Raw genomic sequence first — 21783 nt, forward strand, 5'->3', positions numbered from 1 at the left:
GGGCTTCATTCATCTCCGTTGGGGGGGAAAGCTTGCTTGGTTTCTCATGTTCCAAAATCTGCAGGCCGCTTTTTGCCTGCATGTGTGCGTGTGTGTGAAACGAAACAAAACAAAAATCTCATCGTGGTTTTTTTGGTTGTTGTTGTTGTTGTTTTGCCACCGAGTGCCAGGCCTCCTGCGGAAGAGTGGCAGGGCAGGGCTTGGAGTGTGCCAGGAGGCTCTTTGGGAACCGGGCGGTGGGCAAAAGTGGACACGTTCGCCCTTTATTTTAACTCCTCTCTTTTCCTTGCGTACGTTTCTTTTTTTAAAGCGACAACAACAGTGCTTAGTGGACTTTCCTCTTTGTCGTGTTCCCTACCTTTTCCAGTGGACAAGAGTTTGGACTTTCAGAAGATGAAAAGATGTAAGAGAGGCATCTCAAAGGAACGCAAATGCTTTATTTCCTTTTCTTTCCCATGCAGGGAACGATGGGAAAGGATAAAAGGAAACAGTGAGGGTTTTAGTCTGTCCTTTGCCTTCCCAGATATCAGTAGCAATGGTGTTTTTCTCCCTTTCCTCTCAATTTTCCTTATGTTTTGAGTGCTCTCATGGGCTCCTTGAACCAGGGAGTGACCAGGCCCCTTCATGCCTCTCTTTTCCCCTTCTATGAGGTTAAACAGTGCTGGTCTTTCCCATCTTTCCATCTCCCTTGGTCCTAGGAAAGATGTAGTTAGTATCCGTCTCAGTGTGGGTTTTGCTTTTTCTGTAAGGACAGAGATAGGTTTGGTGTCCAGGAGGGCTTTGACACAGCTGCCCAGGGTTTGGCAAAAGTGTTTTAGAGAGAGAAAACAGTTTTCTAGCAAGATAAGGAAGGAAGGAAGGGAAGAAGAGGCCCTTCCACCCATGTATTCTACTGTTGATGTTGGAAATCTATGATGTTTTCCCTCTTGAGTATCTTGTTTTGTTTGCCAATGGTATTTCGTTCCAGTCAGCCGGAATAAGGACCTTAGGAATAGGTACATGCTGGCTAGCTTTGGTGCAGGGAAGGAGAGTCATCTGGGGGCCCAGTCTGCCCTCAGCACACTGCGCAATGGTCTTCTGACTTTCCCTTCTCCTCCTTTTGGGAAGGAAGGATGCAAAGAGGGCTTGCAGGGTTAAAAACAACACCTGCGACCCCCAAACCCCATTTGGAAGGTGTCTGACATTTCATTTTTCCCTGGAAGCAAGGGCTGCGCGTCATCTGGTTGCAAGTGATATCTTTGGTGGACAGTCTTGGATTGTTGCAAAGTTTTTGTTATTTGGCCTTGTGCTTTTCCTGACCCTCCTCTGCACACAGGCGTGTGTTTCCACTTTCCTTTCAGCGTTAATGTTAAGAAGCCGAAACCTACCAACCTTTTAAAAATCCCACCTCTTAACAAAGTCGCCTGGGATGAAGCTCGCGGTCTCTTCCATTATGCCCCGTGCGCCGGGGATCTTGTCTTTTCTTTTTTGTTCTGCATTTAAAAAGGATGACGCATCTGTTGATACGCTTTCTGTGTTTTTGAAACAAGTCGTCCAGCTTAGAAAAAGAAAAGATTACCCAGCAACCGAGAAGCTACATGGCAAAGAAGAATTGTTCATTCCCTTGCTTTCCAGAGCATTTGGGAGTTTTTCTCAATGCAGTCTGGCCCTGTTGCATGTACCTTTTAAAGTGAGACAGAGGAAGGAGCCACTTGGACTGTGGAAGCTGGACTGAGCCAAAGGAAATTGCTGAGCGAGGAGAAGCAAAGAGGAGGACGGTGGCATCTGGACGCTCCAGAAACATCAAGAGACCAACTAAAGTCACTTGTCTGCAGAGAGCAAGTTCTGGCCATGATGGATTTTGCGAAGTCGGACCTGCTGCGTTTTTGACCCAGCGGAGGCAGAAGAGATGTTTTGTACAAGGTGGATGTTTTTAAAAGCAAGGCTGTGCCTGTGGGTCTGCAGATCCATAGAACTGAATGCACCCAGTCTGTCTTTCCAGGGGTTGCTTTCCCTGGGGTTTAGTAGACCTGACCAGGCAAAGCAAAACCAGGGTGGCTGGTGGTTGCCATGTCTGATCTGTTAGACCACTTTGATGGAGCTGGAAGTCTGCATTTGGCACAGCGGTGGAAGCTTTCTGTTTCGCGTTCATGGCGTTGAAATGTTTTTTTGGAGAGGGGTGGGTGGGTGGGACGGAAGGGGACATTGTACTGCCATAATAAACATGAGTGGAAACAAAATCCTTTCTTATACCATGAGAAAAGATCAGGATGGAGGGGTTTGGCTGCAGAATGTGGGTGCTGGGGGCAAGTCAGGTCAGACCCAGGTGGGCATGGGGCAGTGTGGTTAGTGCCACCTATGAGCAGTGTTTTGGCTTGAAATTACGGGCTGAACAGCCACAGTTGTTAGATTTGGTTTGAGGGGGTGCCTGACGGTCACCTTCCCTTCCTTTTGGTGGAGAGACTTTGAGGCAAAGGATTGTTGCACAAGGCATCTTCAACATGGCTTTCCCACACTGTCTCTCCTCTTCATACTGAACTTTAAAAGAGCTATCCCTGGAACTCAATATGTTTTGGGACATTGGCATCAGCACCCCTGGCTAGCTCTTGGAAAGCTTCAACCCGAACCCAGGCAGGACTTGTCACCCTCTTGGCATTGGCGTCCCCAGGGACGCATTTGCTTTATTTGGCCCCAGTTTCTAGAGGCTGGCTTGGGATAAGAAACGAACAGAAGTGTTTGCTTAACACAAAACCTGCCCATGCAGAATATTTGGAAGGTCAGCTTGAGTGTGTCTTAACCTCTGCAAGGGAATGGTTTAAGTTACCCAGAAAGTATATTATCAGGTTGATGGTTTAAGCAAAGGACTTTGCACAAGGGTTTTTGGAGTGTTTTTAAACAGTTTGCTCTGTTGCAGAAGGTTCCTGGTTGCTTTTGAATAAAATGGAAGAGGCAGGGAAGTATCTAGCTTTATTTTACAAACCCGTTTGCCAAGTTTTCTCCAGATTTGGGAAAGCGTTGGCACCTTTGCCGGAGAAAGTAGAAAAATGGGGTCTTTGCATTCAAATCCAGGATGGCGGTGAATCGTCACGAAAGCAGTAGAAGCTGACCAAAGCCTGTATTTCCTGGAGGCAGATGGGGAGCAATTTGCGTTAATATTATTACTGTATATTATTAAATATTATTATTATTTCTGCTGTGAAAAGGCTGCTTTCTCCTCCTCCCGGGCCAAAAAAGGCAAACCTTTTTGGATGGGATTTCTTCTCTTCCCTCCCTGTATTGGGAACCTGCAGTTGGTTTGTCGGGGATCGGTTTGTTGTAATGCCAGGCAAATATCCTCACTTCCAAAATGTTGTGGAATGCGGTCGAAGGGTGATGGAGATGGCAGCCGAGCAACATCTGGAGGGCCACACGTTGCCCATCCTTGACCAGCACTCTGTCCATGGGGTTAGGGATGGGCAGAGCTTTTGCTAATATGAGTTTCATTGCGCATCATTATGTCACTGCTCTCGCTGTGGTCCCATCGACGAAGCTTTCTCATTTTGGGGTGTTTAATGTGGAACGGTGGCCACATTGGGCTAGTGTTCGGAGCATTAGACGCACTGTTGGCTGTACCAAGGGACCTGTTGGTCCCCCTCGATTCATTCCCTTCTGTCCCCTAAATATTGTGTGTGCGCATGTTTGGTTTCAGCGTCTAGAGAGGACAGACTTGTCAGGCCGAGATTGTGAGGTCTCCGCATCCTGGAAACGATTTTGAACTCTCAGATTGATAACACTTGCGTCGTAAATGCAAAAGCAAGATTGATTGGTTTGCATCCCAAACGCAGATTGAGAGGTATGCATCCCAAACATGGCTCTTCTGTTCCAAAAGCGAAAGACGAAGTGTTTTTAAATGTGGTTTGCGCTACCGATTCTGGAGTGAAGAGGGTTGTTTTTGAGCGCCACAAAGTCTCCAGGTCGACGTCGGAGGGGGAGGCCATGTTAACCCACCTTTTCCCACCTTTTCCCCTCCACTGTGTTTGTTTGGAACGCATCAACTGGCTGAATTAAAACAAAACCAAAAGAAAAATGCAAGGTGTTTGTAAATCCTTTATTCTGGGTCCCTTGTGCTTTTTGTGAGGCGTAGGGCAAGGGTTGGCATAATGCTGGGGGAAAGGTCTGGTTTGCCTCCTACCAAGTGGACATGATGCCTGGGTCCCATTCACACCCCACAGTTATAGCACTATTATTCCACCTTAACTGCCACGGTTGGGTCCGAGGGCGCAGTGCGGGGGGCGAATTAACCCAAACGGTTGCATATGATGGATTTTTATTTATTAATGATTATTATTATTATTTGTACAGAGGAAACCCAGCTTCAAGGTCCCTCCTCAGTGAGGCTTCTCGCTGTGGTGACTTTGGGCCCATTACTCAGCCCAGTCTTGGAAGTTAAGCAGGGACAGCCTTGGTTAGTACTTGGATGGGAGACTTTATGAAGACCAGCTGCTGGAGGTGAGGTCCATCCATAATCTCATAGCTTTGAGTTTGGGGGAAAAGCAAGGGCCCTTTTGTGCCACACAGGTTGCAGAATTGATGCTGCTCTAACTGTCATGGATGCATGCTGGGATTTATAGTTCGGAGAGACACGTAGCCTTCTCTGCCACAGCAAACTACAGATCCGAGGATCCCATAGGATGGAGTCACGGCAGTTAAAGCGGTGTCAAAAACAGCATCAGTTCTGCGGTGCAAATGCATGGCTTCTTTTTAATGGGAAATTTGGTACCAAAGAAGCAGAGATAGCACAGAAAGAGAAGGTTCCTAGACTCCCAAAAAGGGTGGGAGAGTCTGGAACAGTTCTCCCAGCTCTCCCTAAGGGTTTAAGAGGGCACCCTTTCCTTGCAATTGGGATCCCTTGGTCCGTGTTCAGGTCCAGATCGCTTTCGTTGCCTCTCTTGTCCTTTGCAAATGGCAAAGCACCTCAGCTGACCCAGATCCTGATATGCGCTGGCAGCGATGGCGGCTGGTGGGGTGGCGCTGGCGTGAGCCGGCGGCTGGCATCAGATGAGAGGAGCCTTTGTTGCTTTTCCCTTTTGACCAAAACAGCTTCCTCCTGTCGCCTTGGAGGGGAGGGAGATGGGGATTTTGGGGCAGGGATATGCCGTTCCACAGACTTGTTCAGCCCTAGATATAGACCCTAAACTGGGGGACCCAGTCCTGGCAGATCTTGGAAGCTAAGTAGCTGTTTGGCACTTGGATTCAATGCTGCCATGTGGATGCAGCCCAAGTTTCTGGCTGGAGGGTTTGCTCACCTGGGAGTTTTGTCACACCGGGGTTGATTTCAGCATTAAAGAGAGATTAAAACACATTTAAAGCATCCTGCAAATAAAGCGGAAATGGCAAGGAATTGCACAGATGATTATCACGGGCAATTGCTGTTGCTGAAATCCCGAAAGTACATAGATGTGCGTTAATGCTTCTTTGGGCCGCTTTAATGGCGGGTTTTGTGCAACGTGTGAAATCATCCTGCAATATTCATGGGATAAACTCCTGATCTCCTTCATGTGATAAAACTCCAATGTATCTTGAACATGTCAGGTTCAAGCATGAACTATATGGTGTGTGTGTGTGTGTGTGTGTGCTGAAAGATGCCTTACATACAAATGCAACTAAAGAGATCCGCAAGTCATTCCTCATAAGACTTGGGTTTCCAGGTCTTTGACCATCTTGATGGGCTTTCTCTGGATATCTCTGGATATTCCAACTGACAAAACCACTTAGGATTTATGGCCTAAGGAAGCCCCCCTGTAATTCATGGGGTGACCATAAGGCAACCTGATGGCACATACATACACCTTCAGGGCACCAAAACCCTGTCTGGTCTTGGGCGCTAAGCAGGGTCAGGCCTGGCTAGTGCTTGGAGGGGATCCCGGGTTCTGGAGGCTCTCAGCGGCTTTCGATACCATAGACCATGGTATCCTTCTGGGGCGCCTGGCAGAGGTGGGTATCGGGGGCACTGCGCTCCAGTGGTTCCGGTCCTACCTCTCTGGGAGGTCCCAGATGGTGCAGCTGGGAGACGTGTGCTCCGATGAGAGGGCCCTTAAAACTGGGGTCCCTCAAGGAGCCATTCTGTCTCCCATGCTATTTAACATTTACATGAAACCGCTGGGAGAGATCATCCGGAGACATGGGGCGCGGGGTTATCAGTACGCTGATGACACCCAGATAGTCTTCTCTATGTCTCCGACTGATGCAGTGACCGAGGATGGCGTCTCTCCTCTCGTGGCCTGTCTGGAGTCAGTAATGGGCTGGATGAGGGAAAACCGACTCAAGCTGAATCCAGAGAAAACGGAGGTACTTGTGATAGGTTCCCCTGGTCCAGGAATGGCGGTGGTTCCACCTGTCCTGAATGCGGTCACACTCCCTGTGAAGGACTCCGTGCGCAGTCTGGGGGTGCTTCTTGACTCGTCCCTTCACCTGACTGCTCAGGTGAATGCGACGGTCAAGAGCACCTGTTATCAGCTTCGGCTTATTCGCCAGCTGCGCCCATACCTGGCCCAGAGGGACCTTGAAACTGTGGTACACGCCCTGGTAACCTCGAGACTGGATTTCTGCAACGTACTCTACATGGGGCAACCCTTATACCAAACCCGGAAGCTACAAATGGTACAAAACATGGCAGCCAGGCTAGTCACTGGTACCTCCAGGGCCAGCCACATTACACCGGTGCTAAAAGATCTGCATTGGCTGCCGATCCGCTTCCGGGCGCAATATAAGGTGTTGGTGATGACCTATAAAGCCCTAAATGGCTTGGGCCCAGGATACCTGAAGGACCGCCTCTCCCCATACATTCCGTCCCGCACCCTCAGAACATCTGGGCAGCAATTAGGGTTCCCGGGGCTAGGCTTGTCTCCACTACTAGGAAGACATTCTCCATCGCCGCCCCGGCCCTCTGGAATACGCTGCCCATAGAGCTCCGCTCGGCCACCTCCCTGGCCCAATTTAGAAGGGATCTAAAGACCTTCCTTTTCTGTAGTGCATTCCCCGACTAAAATCCAATGGGCCTCCTTCCTCTTCACTGGCAAGGGGATTGGCTAATTCAGGGCTTTTCTGTTCTTTTTATTGAATTTGTATGTTGAATTTTGTATGTACTGATGTTTTTATTGTACCGTTTTTAACCTGTTGTTAACCGCCCTGATCTGATGGAAGGGCGGTATAAAAATAAAAAATTTATTTTTATTTTATTTATTATTTTGGAGGAAGGCACTGGCCAAACCACCTCTGAGGATTTATGACCTCTAAGAAAACCCTGTGAAATATATGGAGTGGCCATAAGACATACCCTAAATGCACCTGAAACTGTCTGATCTTGGATGCTAAGCAGGGCCAGCCTTGGTTAGTCCTTGGAGAAGGACCACCAGGTGCAGTAGGCTCTTTTGCAGAGGAAGGGGCTGGCAAAACCACCTCTGATGATTCCTTAGAAAACCCTACAAAAACCTCATGGGGTCGGCATAAGTCAACAGGGGACTTGAAGGCACATGTGTACAGATACCCTAAATGCACCTGATCCTGTCTAGTCTTGAAAGATAAGCAGGGCCAGCTTTGGTTAGTTCTCAAATGGGAGACCGCCAGGGAATCCCAAGTGCTGTCATGCAGAGGAAGGAACTGGCACAGCCACCTCTTAGAGTGATTCCTTTCCAAAGGGTTTGTTTCGAGGTTTGTTGCCTTGCAAGGGTCATAACTTTGGTCAAAGCAGATGTGTTTGCACCCATCAAAAGAGACGTGTTTGCAATGGTCAAAGCAGACATCTCTTCCCCCGTCCAAAATGTCTCCCCCACATTTCAGAGCTGGACCCTGAAAGAGAAGAAACCTGCTGTGACTGTGTCTCCCCCCCCCCCAGTGGCCATGATGTCTGGTGTTTGGGGGGCTTCTCCTCCTTCCCCCCCTCTTTTTCCAAGACAGGGAGGAATCATGAGTTGTTCCCAGCTTGCAAAAGAAGACTCTTTTGATTGCAATTTCTGGCTCCTGGCTGTGTGGCTTTTTTTTCCCTTGCAAAAGAGAGGCCCTTTTTCTTCCCCTTCCGCCCATAAAACTCCAGCCAACGGGGAGGGTAACTTGGCACTGCTCCACCAGGGCCCTGGCAAGGAATGTAGCTGAGGAGAAAGAAGGGGGAAATTATAAGAGGAGGTTGGAAAAACACAGAGCACCAAACTTCCCTCTGAAGGCCGAGCCACCGTTGCCAGCGGGGTCGCCACCATGGAGAGCCAGCGACTTATCCAAGGGTCCCCAGGCCACCATCCGGGTCGGGCCATCCTTTTGGCAACAGGTAAGCCCCTATATATGCCATTAGATTTTTATGTTCATCCTTTTTGCTTCAATGCACTTTCTCTCCTTCCTTCCTTCCTTTCTTTTTCTACTGCAGATCAGCACTTGTTGCTTTGGGACTGTTAACTTTGTCAAGCTTTCTGTTGAGAAGCCTCCTTCACACCAAGATGCCACTCAAAAGTGGCGTTGTTGTCGTCGCTCTTAAATGCCTCCCGAGTTACTTGGACCCATGGCTTTGAATGAGAGACCTCTGACAGCCCTGACTCGGCTCAGGTCTTGCAAAGCTAGGGCTCCTTGGACTGGGTCTATCCTCATGCCATCCATTCTTTTTCTCCCTTCTGCCTCCCATGTTGCTGAGCAGTATTGCCTTTTAAACTGAGAATATTGGCATCTGAGAGTCGGAAGGGACCACAAAAGGCCATCTACTCCAACCCTGTGCCATGCAGGAACACAGAATTCAAGCACTCCTGAATTATGCCCATCTAAACTCCTTAAAATGTATATGATGCCCATCCAAACCCCTTAAACTGTAAATGATGCCCATCTAAACCGCTTAAACTGTAAATGATACCCATCCAAACCCCTTAAACTGTAAACGATGCCCATCTAAACCCCTTAAACTAAATGATGCCTATCTAAACTCCTTAAACTGTAAATGATGCCCATCTAAAGCTCTTAAACTGTAAACGATGCCCATCTAAACTCTTTGAAGAGCTCCCAAGAAGGTCAATGGACCAACCTGTTGTAATTTATTTGCATGGTGCCATCCATGCGCATGGTGCTTTGCAAACAGTTGCAAAAGAAAACATGATTATTCGATAATAGGAAATACAAAAATGTGATTCTTGGGTCTAATGGATTGCTGGTTTTTTTTAGGTTTCAGGGGTGAATTTGAGGATGTGGACTCAGTCACAAATTGATTCTGGGAGCATGGCATAGACATGTTTTGTTTGTGCAAGGAAGGAGTGCTAAGTGGGCCTGACCACAACCCAGGAAAGCAGACAGCTTGAATTAGCTAATGTCCATTAAGTGCTTTTGAATACAGAGAAATCTTGAGAAGGAAAACTTTTGCAGACAGAATGCCAGCTTTATTAGATTTAAAACAGATGCAGGCAGAGCGATGGGTCTTTGGTGGTTGAATGTCCTCATGCGAGAGGCAGATGTCTTGTGCCATAGATGGAGAGTTCCTGCATGGCAGAATGGGGTTGGACTGGATGGCCCTTTTTGGGGTCTCTTCCAACTCTAGGATTCGGTGCAAATTTGGGTGCAAATACTCCACTTTTGCTGGACCGATCTCTATGGCAGGTTGCTCTGGTTTCCAAGGCTTCGTTGGTTTGTTATGGCAACTTGCAAACCAGAAGCGGGCTTTCGGACAGCTCTTTCTTTGTGCTTGGTTTTTGGGGGTTTTCTGTCCCATCTCTGGGGCCTTGAGATGGTTCAGAGGGTAGGAAATGGGCCCAGTTTGCCCACAAACGGTGCACGGCGTGATCCTATAGCCAAGGGAGAACTGTGCCATAACCCAGAACATGATGTACATCTCTTTTTTTGCCTTTTTGCAACACAGGAATGAAGTATGTTTCCAGTTATAAGCCATCTGGGAATGAGGAAGGGTGGGCGGATGCGCTCCAGTTATCAGACGCATAGGGAACGCACCGAGCCCAAACATTTGAGATTAAGCTACCAAGGTCAGATGTTTGGCATCAAGGAATGGCATTTAACACTGGAAACAAGGGGAAGTCAGAGAAATCATTGGCTTTGTGCATAGGACACAGTCACCCAAGCCCCTAAATATACTGAATAGGCATAGAAATGCACTTGCTATTGCTATTGCTAAAGGAAGTCCCACCAGGTAATGGGATCCTGGTGGGAAGGTCCCAATGATGCGCATTGGTGCTGCAAATGGACATTGGCGCTTCTCGGTCAGTCCCTGGCCAAAGTGTCCCAAATGCGCATCAGTCGTTGGTCTTCTCTGAAGCCATAGATGCTGGCAAAGCGTCAGGAATAAACTCTTCTAGAACATGGCCACATCACCCAAAAACCCCACAAAAATCTATCGTCATCGGTCCCTTTGCTAGTAATGTAAAAACACCCCTTTACAGGATATGGACACTATGGATGTTCCCAATTCTAATGGCTGCAGACTTGGATGTATATTTATGTATGAGATGGATGTGTATCTATGCACGTGTTGTGCGTCATGCGCCTTCTAAGTCAGTTCTGACTTTGCGGTGATCTGAAGGCAACCCTATCCCAGGGTTTTCATGGCAAGATTTGTTCAAAGGAGGTTTGCCATGGTCTTTCCCTGAGGCTGAGAGAGTGTGACTTTGCCCAAGGCTGCCCATGTCTGAGCTGGGAATCGAACCCTGGTCTCCAGAATCATAAACAACTAATCCTGGAACCAAACCCCAGCAGATACATAACTTTAATTCATCAGTCACTCCCAACTAAAGCAGACTTATGAAACAGATCAAAGTTATGTAAGTGTTGCTTTGCATTGATTCAATGCGTCTGCTGTAACAACCAGCTCCTTTTTTCCTCTCCATCCAAACCCCAAATGGAACATTGGGTTCCTTTTTTTGCTAACATGTCAACTTCTTTCTGGAGGGTTTTGAAACAAAAGAATTTGGCCTCTGGTTTGGCTTTCCAGCCAAATGGCACATTCTGGGCATGGAAAAGGGTGTCCAAGGCAAGGCCACACCTTAAGATACAAAACGCAAGTCACAAAATGGTTTCTGTGGGACAATCTGGGATGGGAGGATTCCTTCCGAACGTTGACTCAGGCTGCATCCGCACTGCGGAATTAATCCACTGCAAGGGAATCCTGGGGACTGTCCTTTGTTGTGCTAAATGTCTCACAGAACATTTAAAGTCATGTTTTAGTTATGAAACTCTGTTTTAGTTATGAAAGTGGAACTGAAATATTTTATTTGCACGTGCGCAAATGCGCGCAAAGGGCCTTTGCTTTTTTCTGCCTCGACTCCTCGGTGGCGAGCCGCATGACCGGGACGGCGAGCGGCTCTCAAAGGCGTCCTTGTGCAAAAGGACAAAGAACAACTTGAGTTTTTAGTTTTAGGGGGGAGAGAAGGAGAAGAAAATTAAAGGGAGAGAAAGATGTGGATGAATCGCGTCCTTTTGGGTGAAGAAAAGGTCAGAGAAGCTGGAAAGAGAGGATGCCAGCCAAAGCGGAGAACGTCGCTTGGCGCAGTCTCCCTTCCCAATTTTCTTTCCTTTTTAATAGATATATTTTTAATTAGGATACCATTAATTCTGGATTGAGCGTTGGACTAGGACTCTGGAGACCGGGGTTCGAATCCCTACTCAGCCATGGAAACCCACTGGGCAAGAAGTCACACTCTCTCAGCCTCAGGGGAAGGCAATGGCAAACCTCTGAACAAATCTTGCCGTGAAAACTAGAGTCGCCATAAGCTGGAAACGGCTTGGAGGCACACAACAACAATAAGGTATTTTATTGCATTTCATTTTCACGCCGCCTTTCTCCCGGAAAGGGACCCAGAAAGGCTGCTCGCAAGATAAAACATAAAGTATACCATTAGTAACATTCATCTCATACGTCAATATACATATTCTTTTCCTGCAGCTTCCATCCATTGCTCCGTTGTGTCCTATTCTCCGCAGCAGAAAACAAGCTTGCTCCATCCTCAATAGGACATCCTTTCAAATGTTCATGTGTTTTCAACAAACTGTTCTCCTTTTCATTCTCTCTCTCTATCCTTTCTGTCGTTTCAGGGCCCCAATGTTGAACCCCTGGGCAAGGGGGCTCTGGGCTGCCACCCGCCAGAGACGCTCGGCCCGTTTCCCCTCCTAAAACCACGTCGCCGTCTGAGATTCACAGTAGAAACCCATCCTAGAAATGCTGACCATTAAGCTGCCTCAGATTTTCAGGATCCACCAAGTACCTCGCGTGAGTAAGCCGTGCCAGACTTGGCGGAGGACGGTCCTCTATTTGAAGGCCTCTTACAAACCGGGGATGGTTCAAGGTGTCCTCAGTCTTGGGCAATGGAGAGAAATCGATGCAGTGCCAGGAATGGGTTGATAAATCCGCTCTGGGTTTCAGTCTGAATTGGAAAGGAGCTTTCCAAATTGCTGCTCCCTTTGTAATATAAATGGAGGGGATTTCTTCCCTGGGGGTCATTTTAGAGGTGCAGATAATAGCTGGAATCCTATATGGTCTACTATGTACCTTTACGTATAGCTATACGTTGCAGAGATGCTAAGAAGCCATGGTACTGAATTGCAAAAATGCATAATAGGACACTGGCAGTGTGCCCAAAGCGCATTGGTGCCTGATGCACATTGGGACTGCATGGAGACTAAGGTCATGCACACCAGGACCAGTGAAATGTGCATTGGGGATAATTCTAAGCACACCAGCACCAATGCAAAGTGCATTGGAATAGATATGATGCACATTGGTACCAAGGCAATGTGCATTAGAATTGATGTAGTGCACATTGGGACCAATGCAAGACTAATGTGCACACTGAGGCAATGCAGCGTCCATTGGGACTAAGGCAATGCATATCGAGACAGATGCAGTGTGCATTGGGAATAACGTGGTGCACATTGGGACCTGTGCAACATGCATTGGGAATAATATGATGTACATTGGGACCGAGGCAATGCACAACCCATTGTGCATTGGGCCTCTTATGCATCAATCTGATTGCACATAGGACAGTTTGCCAGCTCTCTTACATAGCAATAGTGATGCTGTGGGATACAAAAGTTATGGAGCTGCCCAGTTATAATTCCAACTGACATAAGTTTGCTTAGGGCTTTTGGTGCATGAAATTATATTGGTCAACCATAGAGTCCAAAAATAGTGGGAAAGTGTGAGAGTCCCCAGCAGTTAAGTGTCTCCATTTGAATATCTCTTCCCAAATTGAACCCATAATGGGCACATCGCTCCAGTGTCTTGGGACCCCTCAAGTTGCCATGGACGTGGGACCAATGTTTCTCTCTTCTTTTTCTGCTAGATCTTCTGGGAAGATGGCATCATTTCAGGCTACCGTCACCCCAAAAGTTCGGCCTTGGATTGTGTCCTCAGCTCCTTCCAACTGAACAATGAAACCATCAACATTTGGACACATTTCCTCCCGACGTGGTAAGCCCTGAATGAAAAGGATGCCATTGCCAATATCTTTCTTGGAATTGTGCTGTCCAGAACTGGACACTGGACACAGGCGAGGTCTGAACAAAGCAGAATAGACGAGTACTGTTATTTCTTCCCTTGATCTGGACACTATACCTCTGTTGATGCACTGCGCATCTTTTCCATCCTTGCTCAGGACTAGGGGAGAGGCGGATTTGAAGGAGTTCTGGAGCCTTTCCCTCTTCTCCTCCTTGCAGGTATTTCTTGTGGCGGTTCCTGGGTCTTTCCTACAGCCTGGATTTCTGTCGTGACACCTACAGCTGGCCTTTCCTGGCCTACATGTGGCTGGTGTGCCTCTACCCGTTCATGTCCAGCTGCGCCCACACCTTCAGCACCATGTCGACGCACGCCAGGCACATCTGCTACTTCTTGGACTACGGAGCCCTGAGCCTTTACAGTCTGGGTAAGGCACCAAAGACAGTGAGAAGGAGGTGCGGTTGGTTTTGAAAAATGATGTGCATGTGTGCAGATTTTAAAAAATGGTGAGCTGCATCTGACTCATGCATTGGCTGCAGGAAAGACTGAGTTGAAAGTGCAAAAGGAGTTTGCATTCAATTGTCTTGAGAGAGGAAGAGGAGAGGAAGGGGCAGAATCTGGTCCTTCCCAGTAGATTCAGGCAAAAGCAAATTGCTGCAGACTCTCCTAACTTCTCATGAGCAACTTTGGCCATCTTGACCACACCATGATGTTGCTTGGCTATGGATGTGGAGCCCTTCCTCCTGAAACGGTGTGTGTGTCTGTGTGTTTATAGGTTGTGCTTTCACATACAGCGCGTATGCAATGCCTGACCGCTGGGTGAACAGCTGTTTGCACTCCTATTTTGTCCCCATGGCCGCCATTAATACCTTCGTCTGCACCAGTCTCTCTTGTTACTCCCGGTACGTAAAGCTTTCGGCACCAGAACAACTGAAATCAAACACAATTTGGCTTGGGCTCTGACGATGACAGTTTTGGCAGGGACAGCCTCGGTTAATCCTGAGCCGTTCCACTTTCTCAGCTGCTTTTGAAACACCCCAGTTTCCCTCTCTTCCTCCCGCTTTCCCCTTTTTGTTCTCTGCTTACTTCACTTGCTCGAAGTGCAAAAGTAGTTCATGCTGAGCAAAATTTGGCTGTGGATTAAGATCAGAGTGCAAAAGTAGTTTGCACTCCATTAACTCAACTGAGGGGAGCGGAGAGGAGCAAATGAAGTTCAAAATGCAAGGTTATGCAAAAGGCAAGATTTCCTTTCAATGCAAGATTAACTCAATAGCTGGAGGAAGAGAGGAAAGGGATGGAGCCTTGCCCTTCACAGCAGGCTCAGGCAAAAGCAAACTGCTGCAGCCTCTCCTAGCTTGTTTGTTCTCCCTTATTCATGACTTTGGCCATCTTAGCCACATTCTCATGTTGCTTGGCCACATATGTCCCAGTTTTCACCCCTTTCCCCCTTTCTTGCTCTCCAGGTTCTTGGAGCTGGCATGTCCCCATCTGAGCAAGATCTCCAGGACGGTGGCTTTCCTGTACCCTTTTCTCTTTGACAACATACCACTCTTCTTCAGGGTAGGCAAACTGCCCAGCTTAGAAACAAAGGCTTACAGATAACTAGTTATGGCCAATTTTGTTCTCATTGGATATTCCTAACTGGCAAAACCACCCCTGCGGGTCCCTTGCCAGACATTATGAAACCCATGGCATTACCGTAAGATTAAAAATGCCTTGAAAGCACCGACACACAAACACACTTCCAAAAAGGCTTATTGTGTACATTTAAATCTTTCCCACCCCTGCAATGGATTTAGTGCCCCAGTGACATGGGAGCCAATAGCTGGTGCCTGGAACAGAGGGGTTTCACCCCATTGCATAGTGAGAGGCAATGTTGCCCTGCTTTTCAGGCAAATCTCCCCTTCTGGTTGTTGCCAACTTATTTTCCCGCTTGCTTTCCAGCTGCTCTTCTGTTTCGGCGACGACTGCGCCTGGAACGACTCTGTGCCCGGATATTACTACCACCTCCTTTTTGCGGCGCTCACCGGGTTCCTCTTTGCGTCCCATTTGCCGGAACGCCTGGCCCCCGGACGCTTCGATTTCATTGGTGAGTGGAAGGGAAATGACTTGGAGGCACACAAAACACATTCACACAAGGTCTAGGAACTTGTGGGAAAAATAAAATAGGAAAAGGTTTTGTGCCAGAGTTTAAGAATCCTGCTTTTCTGCGAAGCTCTCCTAGAAAATGAGGGGGCAATAAATCCATTCCAGGGTTTGGAAAGATTTTTTCGGAGCTGTCTAAGGTATTCCTAGACCATCCATTCATTTATTTGGCACCATCGGACTAGTCTTTGTTGTTCTTTCTTTCCTTGTTGCAGGGCACAGCCACCAGCTCTTCCATATCTGCGCCGTGGTGGGCACCCACTTTCAGCTGGAAGCCGTCTTGCAGGATTTGCACTCGCGCCGGGCCTGGCTCAGTGCCCATGCACCGGCGGCCATCTTCACCCACACTTTTGCCGTCCTGGGCTTGGCTTTGCTGGGGAACCTTGTCCTCATTGCCGCCTTTACCGCCATCCTTTGCTGCTCTCCTGGGGCCGCCTTGATCCTCCAGAGTAACTTCCCAGAGATGGAGATGCTCAAGGATAAGTGACCCTCTTGGAGACACCGCTGTGGCTCGGGTTCAAGAGGAACGGTCCTTGAGATCTCCCTTCTGAAGGCTTTGCTTGGCCTGATCTCCTCCCAGTGGGTTGGAGTACAAGGCCCAGCGTCTCCAGTCAGCTTGGGGGCGATGGGCGCTGGAACCCAAAGTGTCGGGTTGGAGAAACCCAACATCCGACTTTGCTCCACTGTTGCACTTTATACCTCAACCCCTTGTGTCCAGAGGAACATGGGGTCCTAAACGGTCCCATGTTTAACGTCCCCCCTTTTTAAAATTTTGAGCACTTTAAGTCCAGGGTTGCATGAAGTTGCTTCACTGGAGGGTCTACTGTCCACACACACACCACACCTTTGTCCTCAATTGCATTGTGCGCAACAACCGGACGTCTGCAAAGTGTTGAGGGAAAAGTTTTGCAGTGCGTTGCACATTTGGTTTTCCTCCATGGCTTGCAAGGATGTCAGATCAGATGTCCTGCTTTCTTATTCCATCTGTGTGTTGTGTGTTAAATTTTCAAATTGCAAATATCATGGGGGACATTTTGCACTCTGTGGTTGGACACACTTTCCTAAAAAAATATAGCTGGCAAAGGGGCAAGAACCAAACTGGAAGCAGTTCCCTGACACAGTGGAGAGTCATCTCTGCTTTCAGGATTCAGCCATTTTGGGGCTGATTTTCCATAGAGTAGGGAAGTTTATGGGGATTAAACCGCTAGCCCTTCCCTGGCTTTTGACAGTTGCCCTCCATAGCCACAAATTCTTTATCAAGCATCCACAGCTAGATATATCTGGTGTGGTTTGGTTCCAGGAGCCCAAAATCCATGGATGCTCAAGTCCCATTAAATACAGTGGCCTAGTAAAATGGTGTCCCTTATATTTCATTCAGAGACATTCAGAACCTTTTTAGCGCCATTAGAGGCGTTTTGGTGGTCGCAACTGCCATATTGGGCCGGTTTCCTGCCTCAACTCTCCACTCCTTTTATCCACCTTTGACTCTCCAGAGGTTCATTTTCCTGTCAGACTTTTAAAATTATTTTTGACAGGACCTATCTGCGTTTTGGCGGCCATTTCTTAACATCATTCTTCATATTTTAAACCAAAGGCTGCGGTTCCTTAGGGGATCACATAATTAAATGTGAATCTAAATTCTGAGGTAAAATTGTTTGAAGACAGCTTGTGCTGTGATTTCTTAGGGAATCACACACTTAAATGTGAATTTAAATTCTGAGGTAAAATTAGTTTTAAGGACAGCTTGCCCTGCAAGAGAATCATATACTTATATATGAATTTAAATTCTGAGGTAAAGTTGTTTTAAGGACAGCTTGCGCTGCTATTTCTTAAGGAATCACATACTTAAATTTGGATTTTAAATGCTGAGGTAAAGTTAGTTTTAATGGCAGCTTGCCTCGCCTTCACATTTGGCAAGGCCCTTCCTTTTTCAAAGGAATATTTTTTAAATTAAATGGCCATTCATCTCTATTGGTGTTGCTGGGCAGAATTCCTTTGTTCTCCTGAGGTAATTTTTTTAAACGGTTGCCCCCTTCACCGGCGCCATTGGTAAAGTTCCCTTTTTCTCCTGAGGAGAAATTTTTAAAATGGCGCTTCACTGGTGCGCTTGGCAAAGTCCCTTTCTAGACTCATCCCTCCATATTTGTGGCTTTGATATTTGTGGATTTGCTTATTCACGGATTTGATGAATATGTTACTCTCTAGGAATATCTAGGTCCTCCAGTGCAACTCTATGGTCAATTTTAATTAAAAGTTGCACTGAAAGGCCTAGAGATTCCTAGAGAGGACACTCTACTAGGCCTTTGTAGCTCCTCTGGCGCAACTCTATGGTCAGTATTTGTCGGATGTTAACGACAGAGTTGCGCCGGAGGAGCTAGAGATTTCTAGAGAGGTGTCCTCTCAGGTATAAAAACACGGTGTTTTTGTTATTTGCGGTTTTTCCATATTCACCGAGGTCTTGTGACCCAACCCTATATATTTATATATATATGGACTATTTTCACGCCGTGGACACTTGAATCCAGGGATAAAGAATCCGTGGATACAGAGGGCAGACGGCATATAAATTCCAAAAAGCAAGCCTTGATTTTGCCATTTGATATAAGGGACGCCATTTTACTAGGCCACTGTATTTAATGGGACTTGAGCATCCATGGATTTTGACATCCTGGAACCAAACTCCATTGGATACCGAGAGCCAAATGGACCGCACTCCGAACCTGGTGCTTGAGGCGGTCGCCTCACCTTCCTTAAATGTAAGGCTAATCCTTTGGTTCATAGCCATTGAGTGCGTGTCTACATGCCCCAAATGCCCCAGTTTTCCCCTCCACTTTTGGGCCGCCCTGTTTTCTTGACCAATGGGCCGATGGTCAGTTTTGTACGGCGATGGCCCCAGATTCGGATTCATCTGTGAGGTCTAATCCCAGATTTTTGGGGTTTTGTGAGAAGCATGAAGTGAAAATAATAAATTAGGAATTAAAAACGCTGATCCTAAGCATAGAGCCACAGAGATGGAAGGAAACCCTTTATTTGGTTGTTTCCCCCCAAAAGCAGGGTCTAAAGGATGTAGCTGTGAAGTATATTTCTGAGGGTGCGAGGCTGATGTTGAAGGCGAGGGGTGCATCTATAATAATAATAATAATAATTATAATGATAATAAAAATGGTTTATTTATCTACACCACAGAGATAATGCACTTCGAAACCACTTTAGCTCCATCTCATGCCGTTGGTAGTTTTGCAAGGTCTCTTGCCTTCTCTTCCGAAAAATGCTGGTTCCTCACCGAACTTGAAATCCCAGGATCCTGCAGCATGGTTAAAGTGGTGTCAAACCGCATTATTTCTATAGTGTAGAGGCACCTTAAGACTGAGAACGAAGTGAGAACCATGTCGCCTTCCAGATGTGGCTGGACTGCGTAAACCAGCATTTCTAGTTGGTAGAGATAGTGTTGATGGATGTGTGAGTTGTATCACAAGGGATACGTAGTTGTCCTCCCCGGATGGAGGAGAATGGAGCCAGTCGGAGGCGCTTTTGGCGCCAATTTGTTGTTGAATAATGTGTGCCTGGGCTCCTGTCATCCTTATGGCAAGGCGCGCACGGTTTTTAAAGGCTTCCCGGTATGTATTTTTAAGGGTTTTTGTCGAAGCAAAGACTTGTGGCTTCCGAAATTAGGATTCCCTTTTTTGGCATCGTCTCATATTCGAGAACTGAATCCCGATCTGGAACCAACATTGACCACATCAACATTGGGGCATTGCTATTGCCATTCCAGAGTCATGGATGCGGCAAATTTCAATCGAGTTTTGCAAAAACCTTTCCATGGTGCCAAACGTTGAACCATATATTCCCATCGATATATGTTCGGCGCCATGGATAGATAGTCCATGCGTAAGCCCAGAATGAAAGCCATAGTCGATTCGCCGCCTCCGTGATATGGATATATTTGGCCTTAATTTTGCTCTTCTGTAAAATGGGTCCAGCGCCATTCCTCCTCCTTTTAAAAAATGTGCTAAATGCATGGGAAGTAAGATGGAACGGGGGAAGAAGACGCTTGCGGAAAAGGAGATACCCTTCCTTCCTTTTTTCCTGCCTTCCTTCCAAACCCATCTCACTTCCCTCTGAACCATTTCCCTCCTTTCTTTTAAAATGCAATAATCCCCACCTTTTGGTATCCCTTTTTTGTTTTGCAGAGCTTGACGTAGTTTAAAAAGATATTGCTGCTTCTGTCGGGAGTCTTTTTTAAAAACATTCCCCGCGTTTTAAAACATTAACTCCAAAAAACACAGTTATGTGCGGTTTACAAGCAGAACGTTATTACAGAATGTAAGCTGGGACTTCCTTAATATCTGTGTTATGTGTATGTATGTCCTCGAACCACATTCCCTCCGTTGCTCTTCGGAGCAAGTTTTCGGAGGCCGTGCCTAAACCATCTCTATGTACGCTTCTTTGCCTGGTAGAGCTTCCCATGCACAAGATGTGTATAACTGGCAGAAATTCAACTGGCAGCGTGTGCAATCCCATTGTCAGAGTTTATCGCACCATTTCAGCACGGAAGAGAGAGCGAAGCACATTTGAAACATCCAGCGAACGAAGCGGAAATGGCGCAGTTGCGCAAATAAAGCGACATCGGAAAGACATTGCTGCCGAAATCCCGAAGCTAAAAAGAGAGGACAGAGCCATGGCAAATGACCCTCCAACCTCTCCGTCTTAAAGATCTCTGAAGAATGAGTCCATTGCGTTCCAAGGGAATCTATGAATGGCTCTCGCTATCAGAATCTCTTCCCAAAGTTCACCCAAATCGGCTTTCTTGACGTCCGAATCCACAGATTTGGGGTCCTTGCAGCCTTGAAATGAAGAAGAAAATCTGAATTATTTTCTTGATTCGAGGGACAAGGAATGCCCCGAATCTCAGAGATCCTTTTGCCAACATGTGCCTTTTTCTGCATTGCGTTTTTGAAAGAGAAATTGAGATTATTCTTATTCTTATTTCTTTCACAGAATGACTTTAACAGGCTGCGCTTGCTGCTAAGAAAACCCCAAACTCACCGGAAACAATGCCAAAACATGCCCACGTTTCGTCCCTTACCAAACAAAACCACTCTTCTGTCTCTCTTTTATACATATATATGTGTGTGTATATGTATACCGAGAAGCTGCATAATGTTCTGCTACTTTAACGGAGCGATATGGTTTGCTTGCGTTTTAAAAAAGAATTAATATCTGGATCGGAAATAAAAACAGCTTTAATTCAAAACTGGAAAGGAAAAAATAAAATAAAATCCGAAACCAACCATCTTCTGGGTCTGTTTTTTGTGGCGGTTGTTATCGTGAAATGATTATATAGATCATTTATCATGAAAAGATAGATAGATGATAGATAGATAGATAGATAGATAGATAGATAGATAGATAGATAGATGATAGAATAAATCTATTGGCTTTAGGCTCATTGGCTGTGTGTTGCACCTCTTTATGGTTCTTAGTCACAAAAAAGAAAGGAGGAGATCAAGGCTGCCATCTGCACCGCAGAATTAATCCACTCTGATGCCACTTTAAATGCCACGGTCCCATGCTATGGAATCCTGGGGTTTGGCCAAGTACGGATCCCAGGATTCCATAACATTTGGCCATGGCGGCTCAAGTGGCGTCAAACTGCATTATTTCTGCAGCGCAGAAATCGGCAATCCTGGGCCGTTTCTCTAGAAAGATGCTCCGTTGCGCAACACGAAGGGAAATCTGTGCGGTAGAATGGTATATCCGCTCCAGGCTTTAGTCCAAAGTTCCACAGTTCTCAGCTTTATCTCCAAGAGAATAGTTGGGTGCATGGAAAGCACAACCACAGCTCTTTGCACACAGGGATTGTGCAAAGACACTAGAGGGCATGTGGAGCTAACAAACAGGGAAAACACAATGCTTGGAAAAGGGTAAATTTTAGGGAAGCAGTGTTGCATATGGTTGGAACTCAGACTCTGGAAGAGACCTGAGTTCGAATCCGCACTCGACCATGGAAACCCACTGGTTTTCTTGTGGCACTGGGGCTAAACATCCCACAAAACTACCGTTCTCAGAATCCCATTTGATGCACCTGGATGTTTTGTCTACATTTCTGCTTCATAGGCACACAGGGCCTTCTATTGACCGATCCCTTCTAACTTTGGTGGCATCATCATCATCATCATCATCATCATCATCACAGCAACTATTACCCTCTA

The 21783-nt window shown here is 46.8% G+C and overlaps 2 protein-coding genes across 2 annotated transcripts in view; both read left to right on the plus strand.

The window, feature by feature from the left end:
• The first annotated feature begins 8127 nt into the window (after positions 1-8127).
• Positions 8128-17215, plus strand: LOC149302163 (membrane progestin receptor delta-like). Its single transcript, XM_089483471.1, has 8 exons — positions 8128-8278; positions 12025-12199; positions 13275-13402; positions 13648-13853; positions 14202-14328; positions 14890-14986; positions 15371-15515; positions 15787-17215. The coding sequence occupies exons 2-8, from the start codon at positions 12149-12151 to the stop codon at positions 16056-16058; spliced, it is 1026 nt and encodes a 341-aa protein (XP_089339597.1). The 5' UTR covers positions 8128-8278; positions 12025-12148; the 3' UTR covers positions 16059-17215.
• A 281-nt stretch (positions 17216-17496) lies between these two features.
• Positions 17497-21783, plus strand: part of LOC149302164 (rho guanine nucleotide exchange factor 2-like) — a 69886-nt gene continuing 65599 nt past the window's right edge. Inside the window, exon 1 of the mRNA XM_089483470.1 lies at positions 17497-17579. Within this exon, the coding sequence (XP_089339596.1) occupies positions 17526-17579 (54 nt within the window). The 5' untranslated portion in view covers positions 17497-17525. The remainder of the gene's footprint in view (positions 17580-21783) is intronic.

This window comes from Sceloporus occidentalis, unplaced genomic scaffold, assembly GCF_023333645.1.
Source record: "Sceloporus occidentalis isolate IW3139 unplaced genomic scaffold, rSceOcc1.0.p SCAF_20, whole genome shotgun sequence".
In the NCBI taxonomy this organism is placed as follows: Eukaryota; Metazoa; Chordata; class Lepidosauria; order Squamata; family Phrynosomatidae; genus Sceloporus; species Sceloporus occidentalis.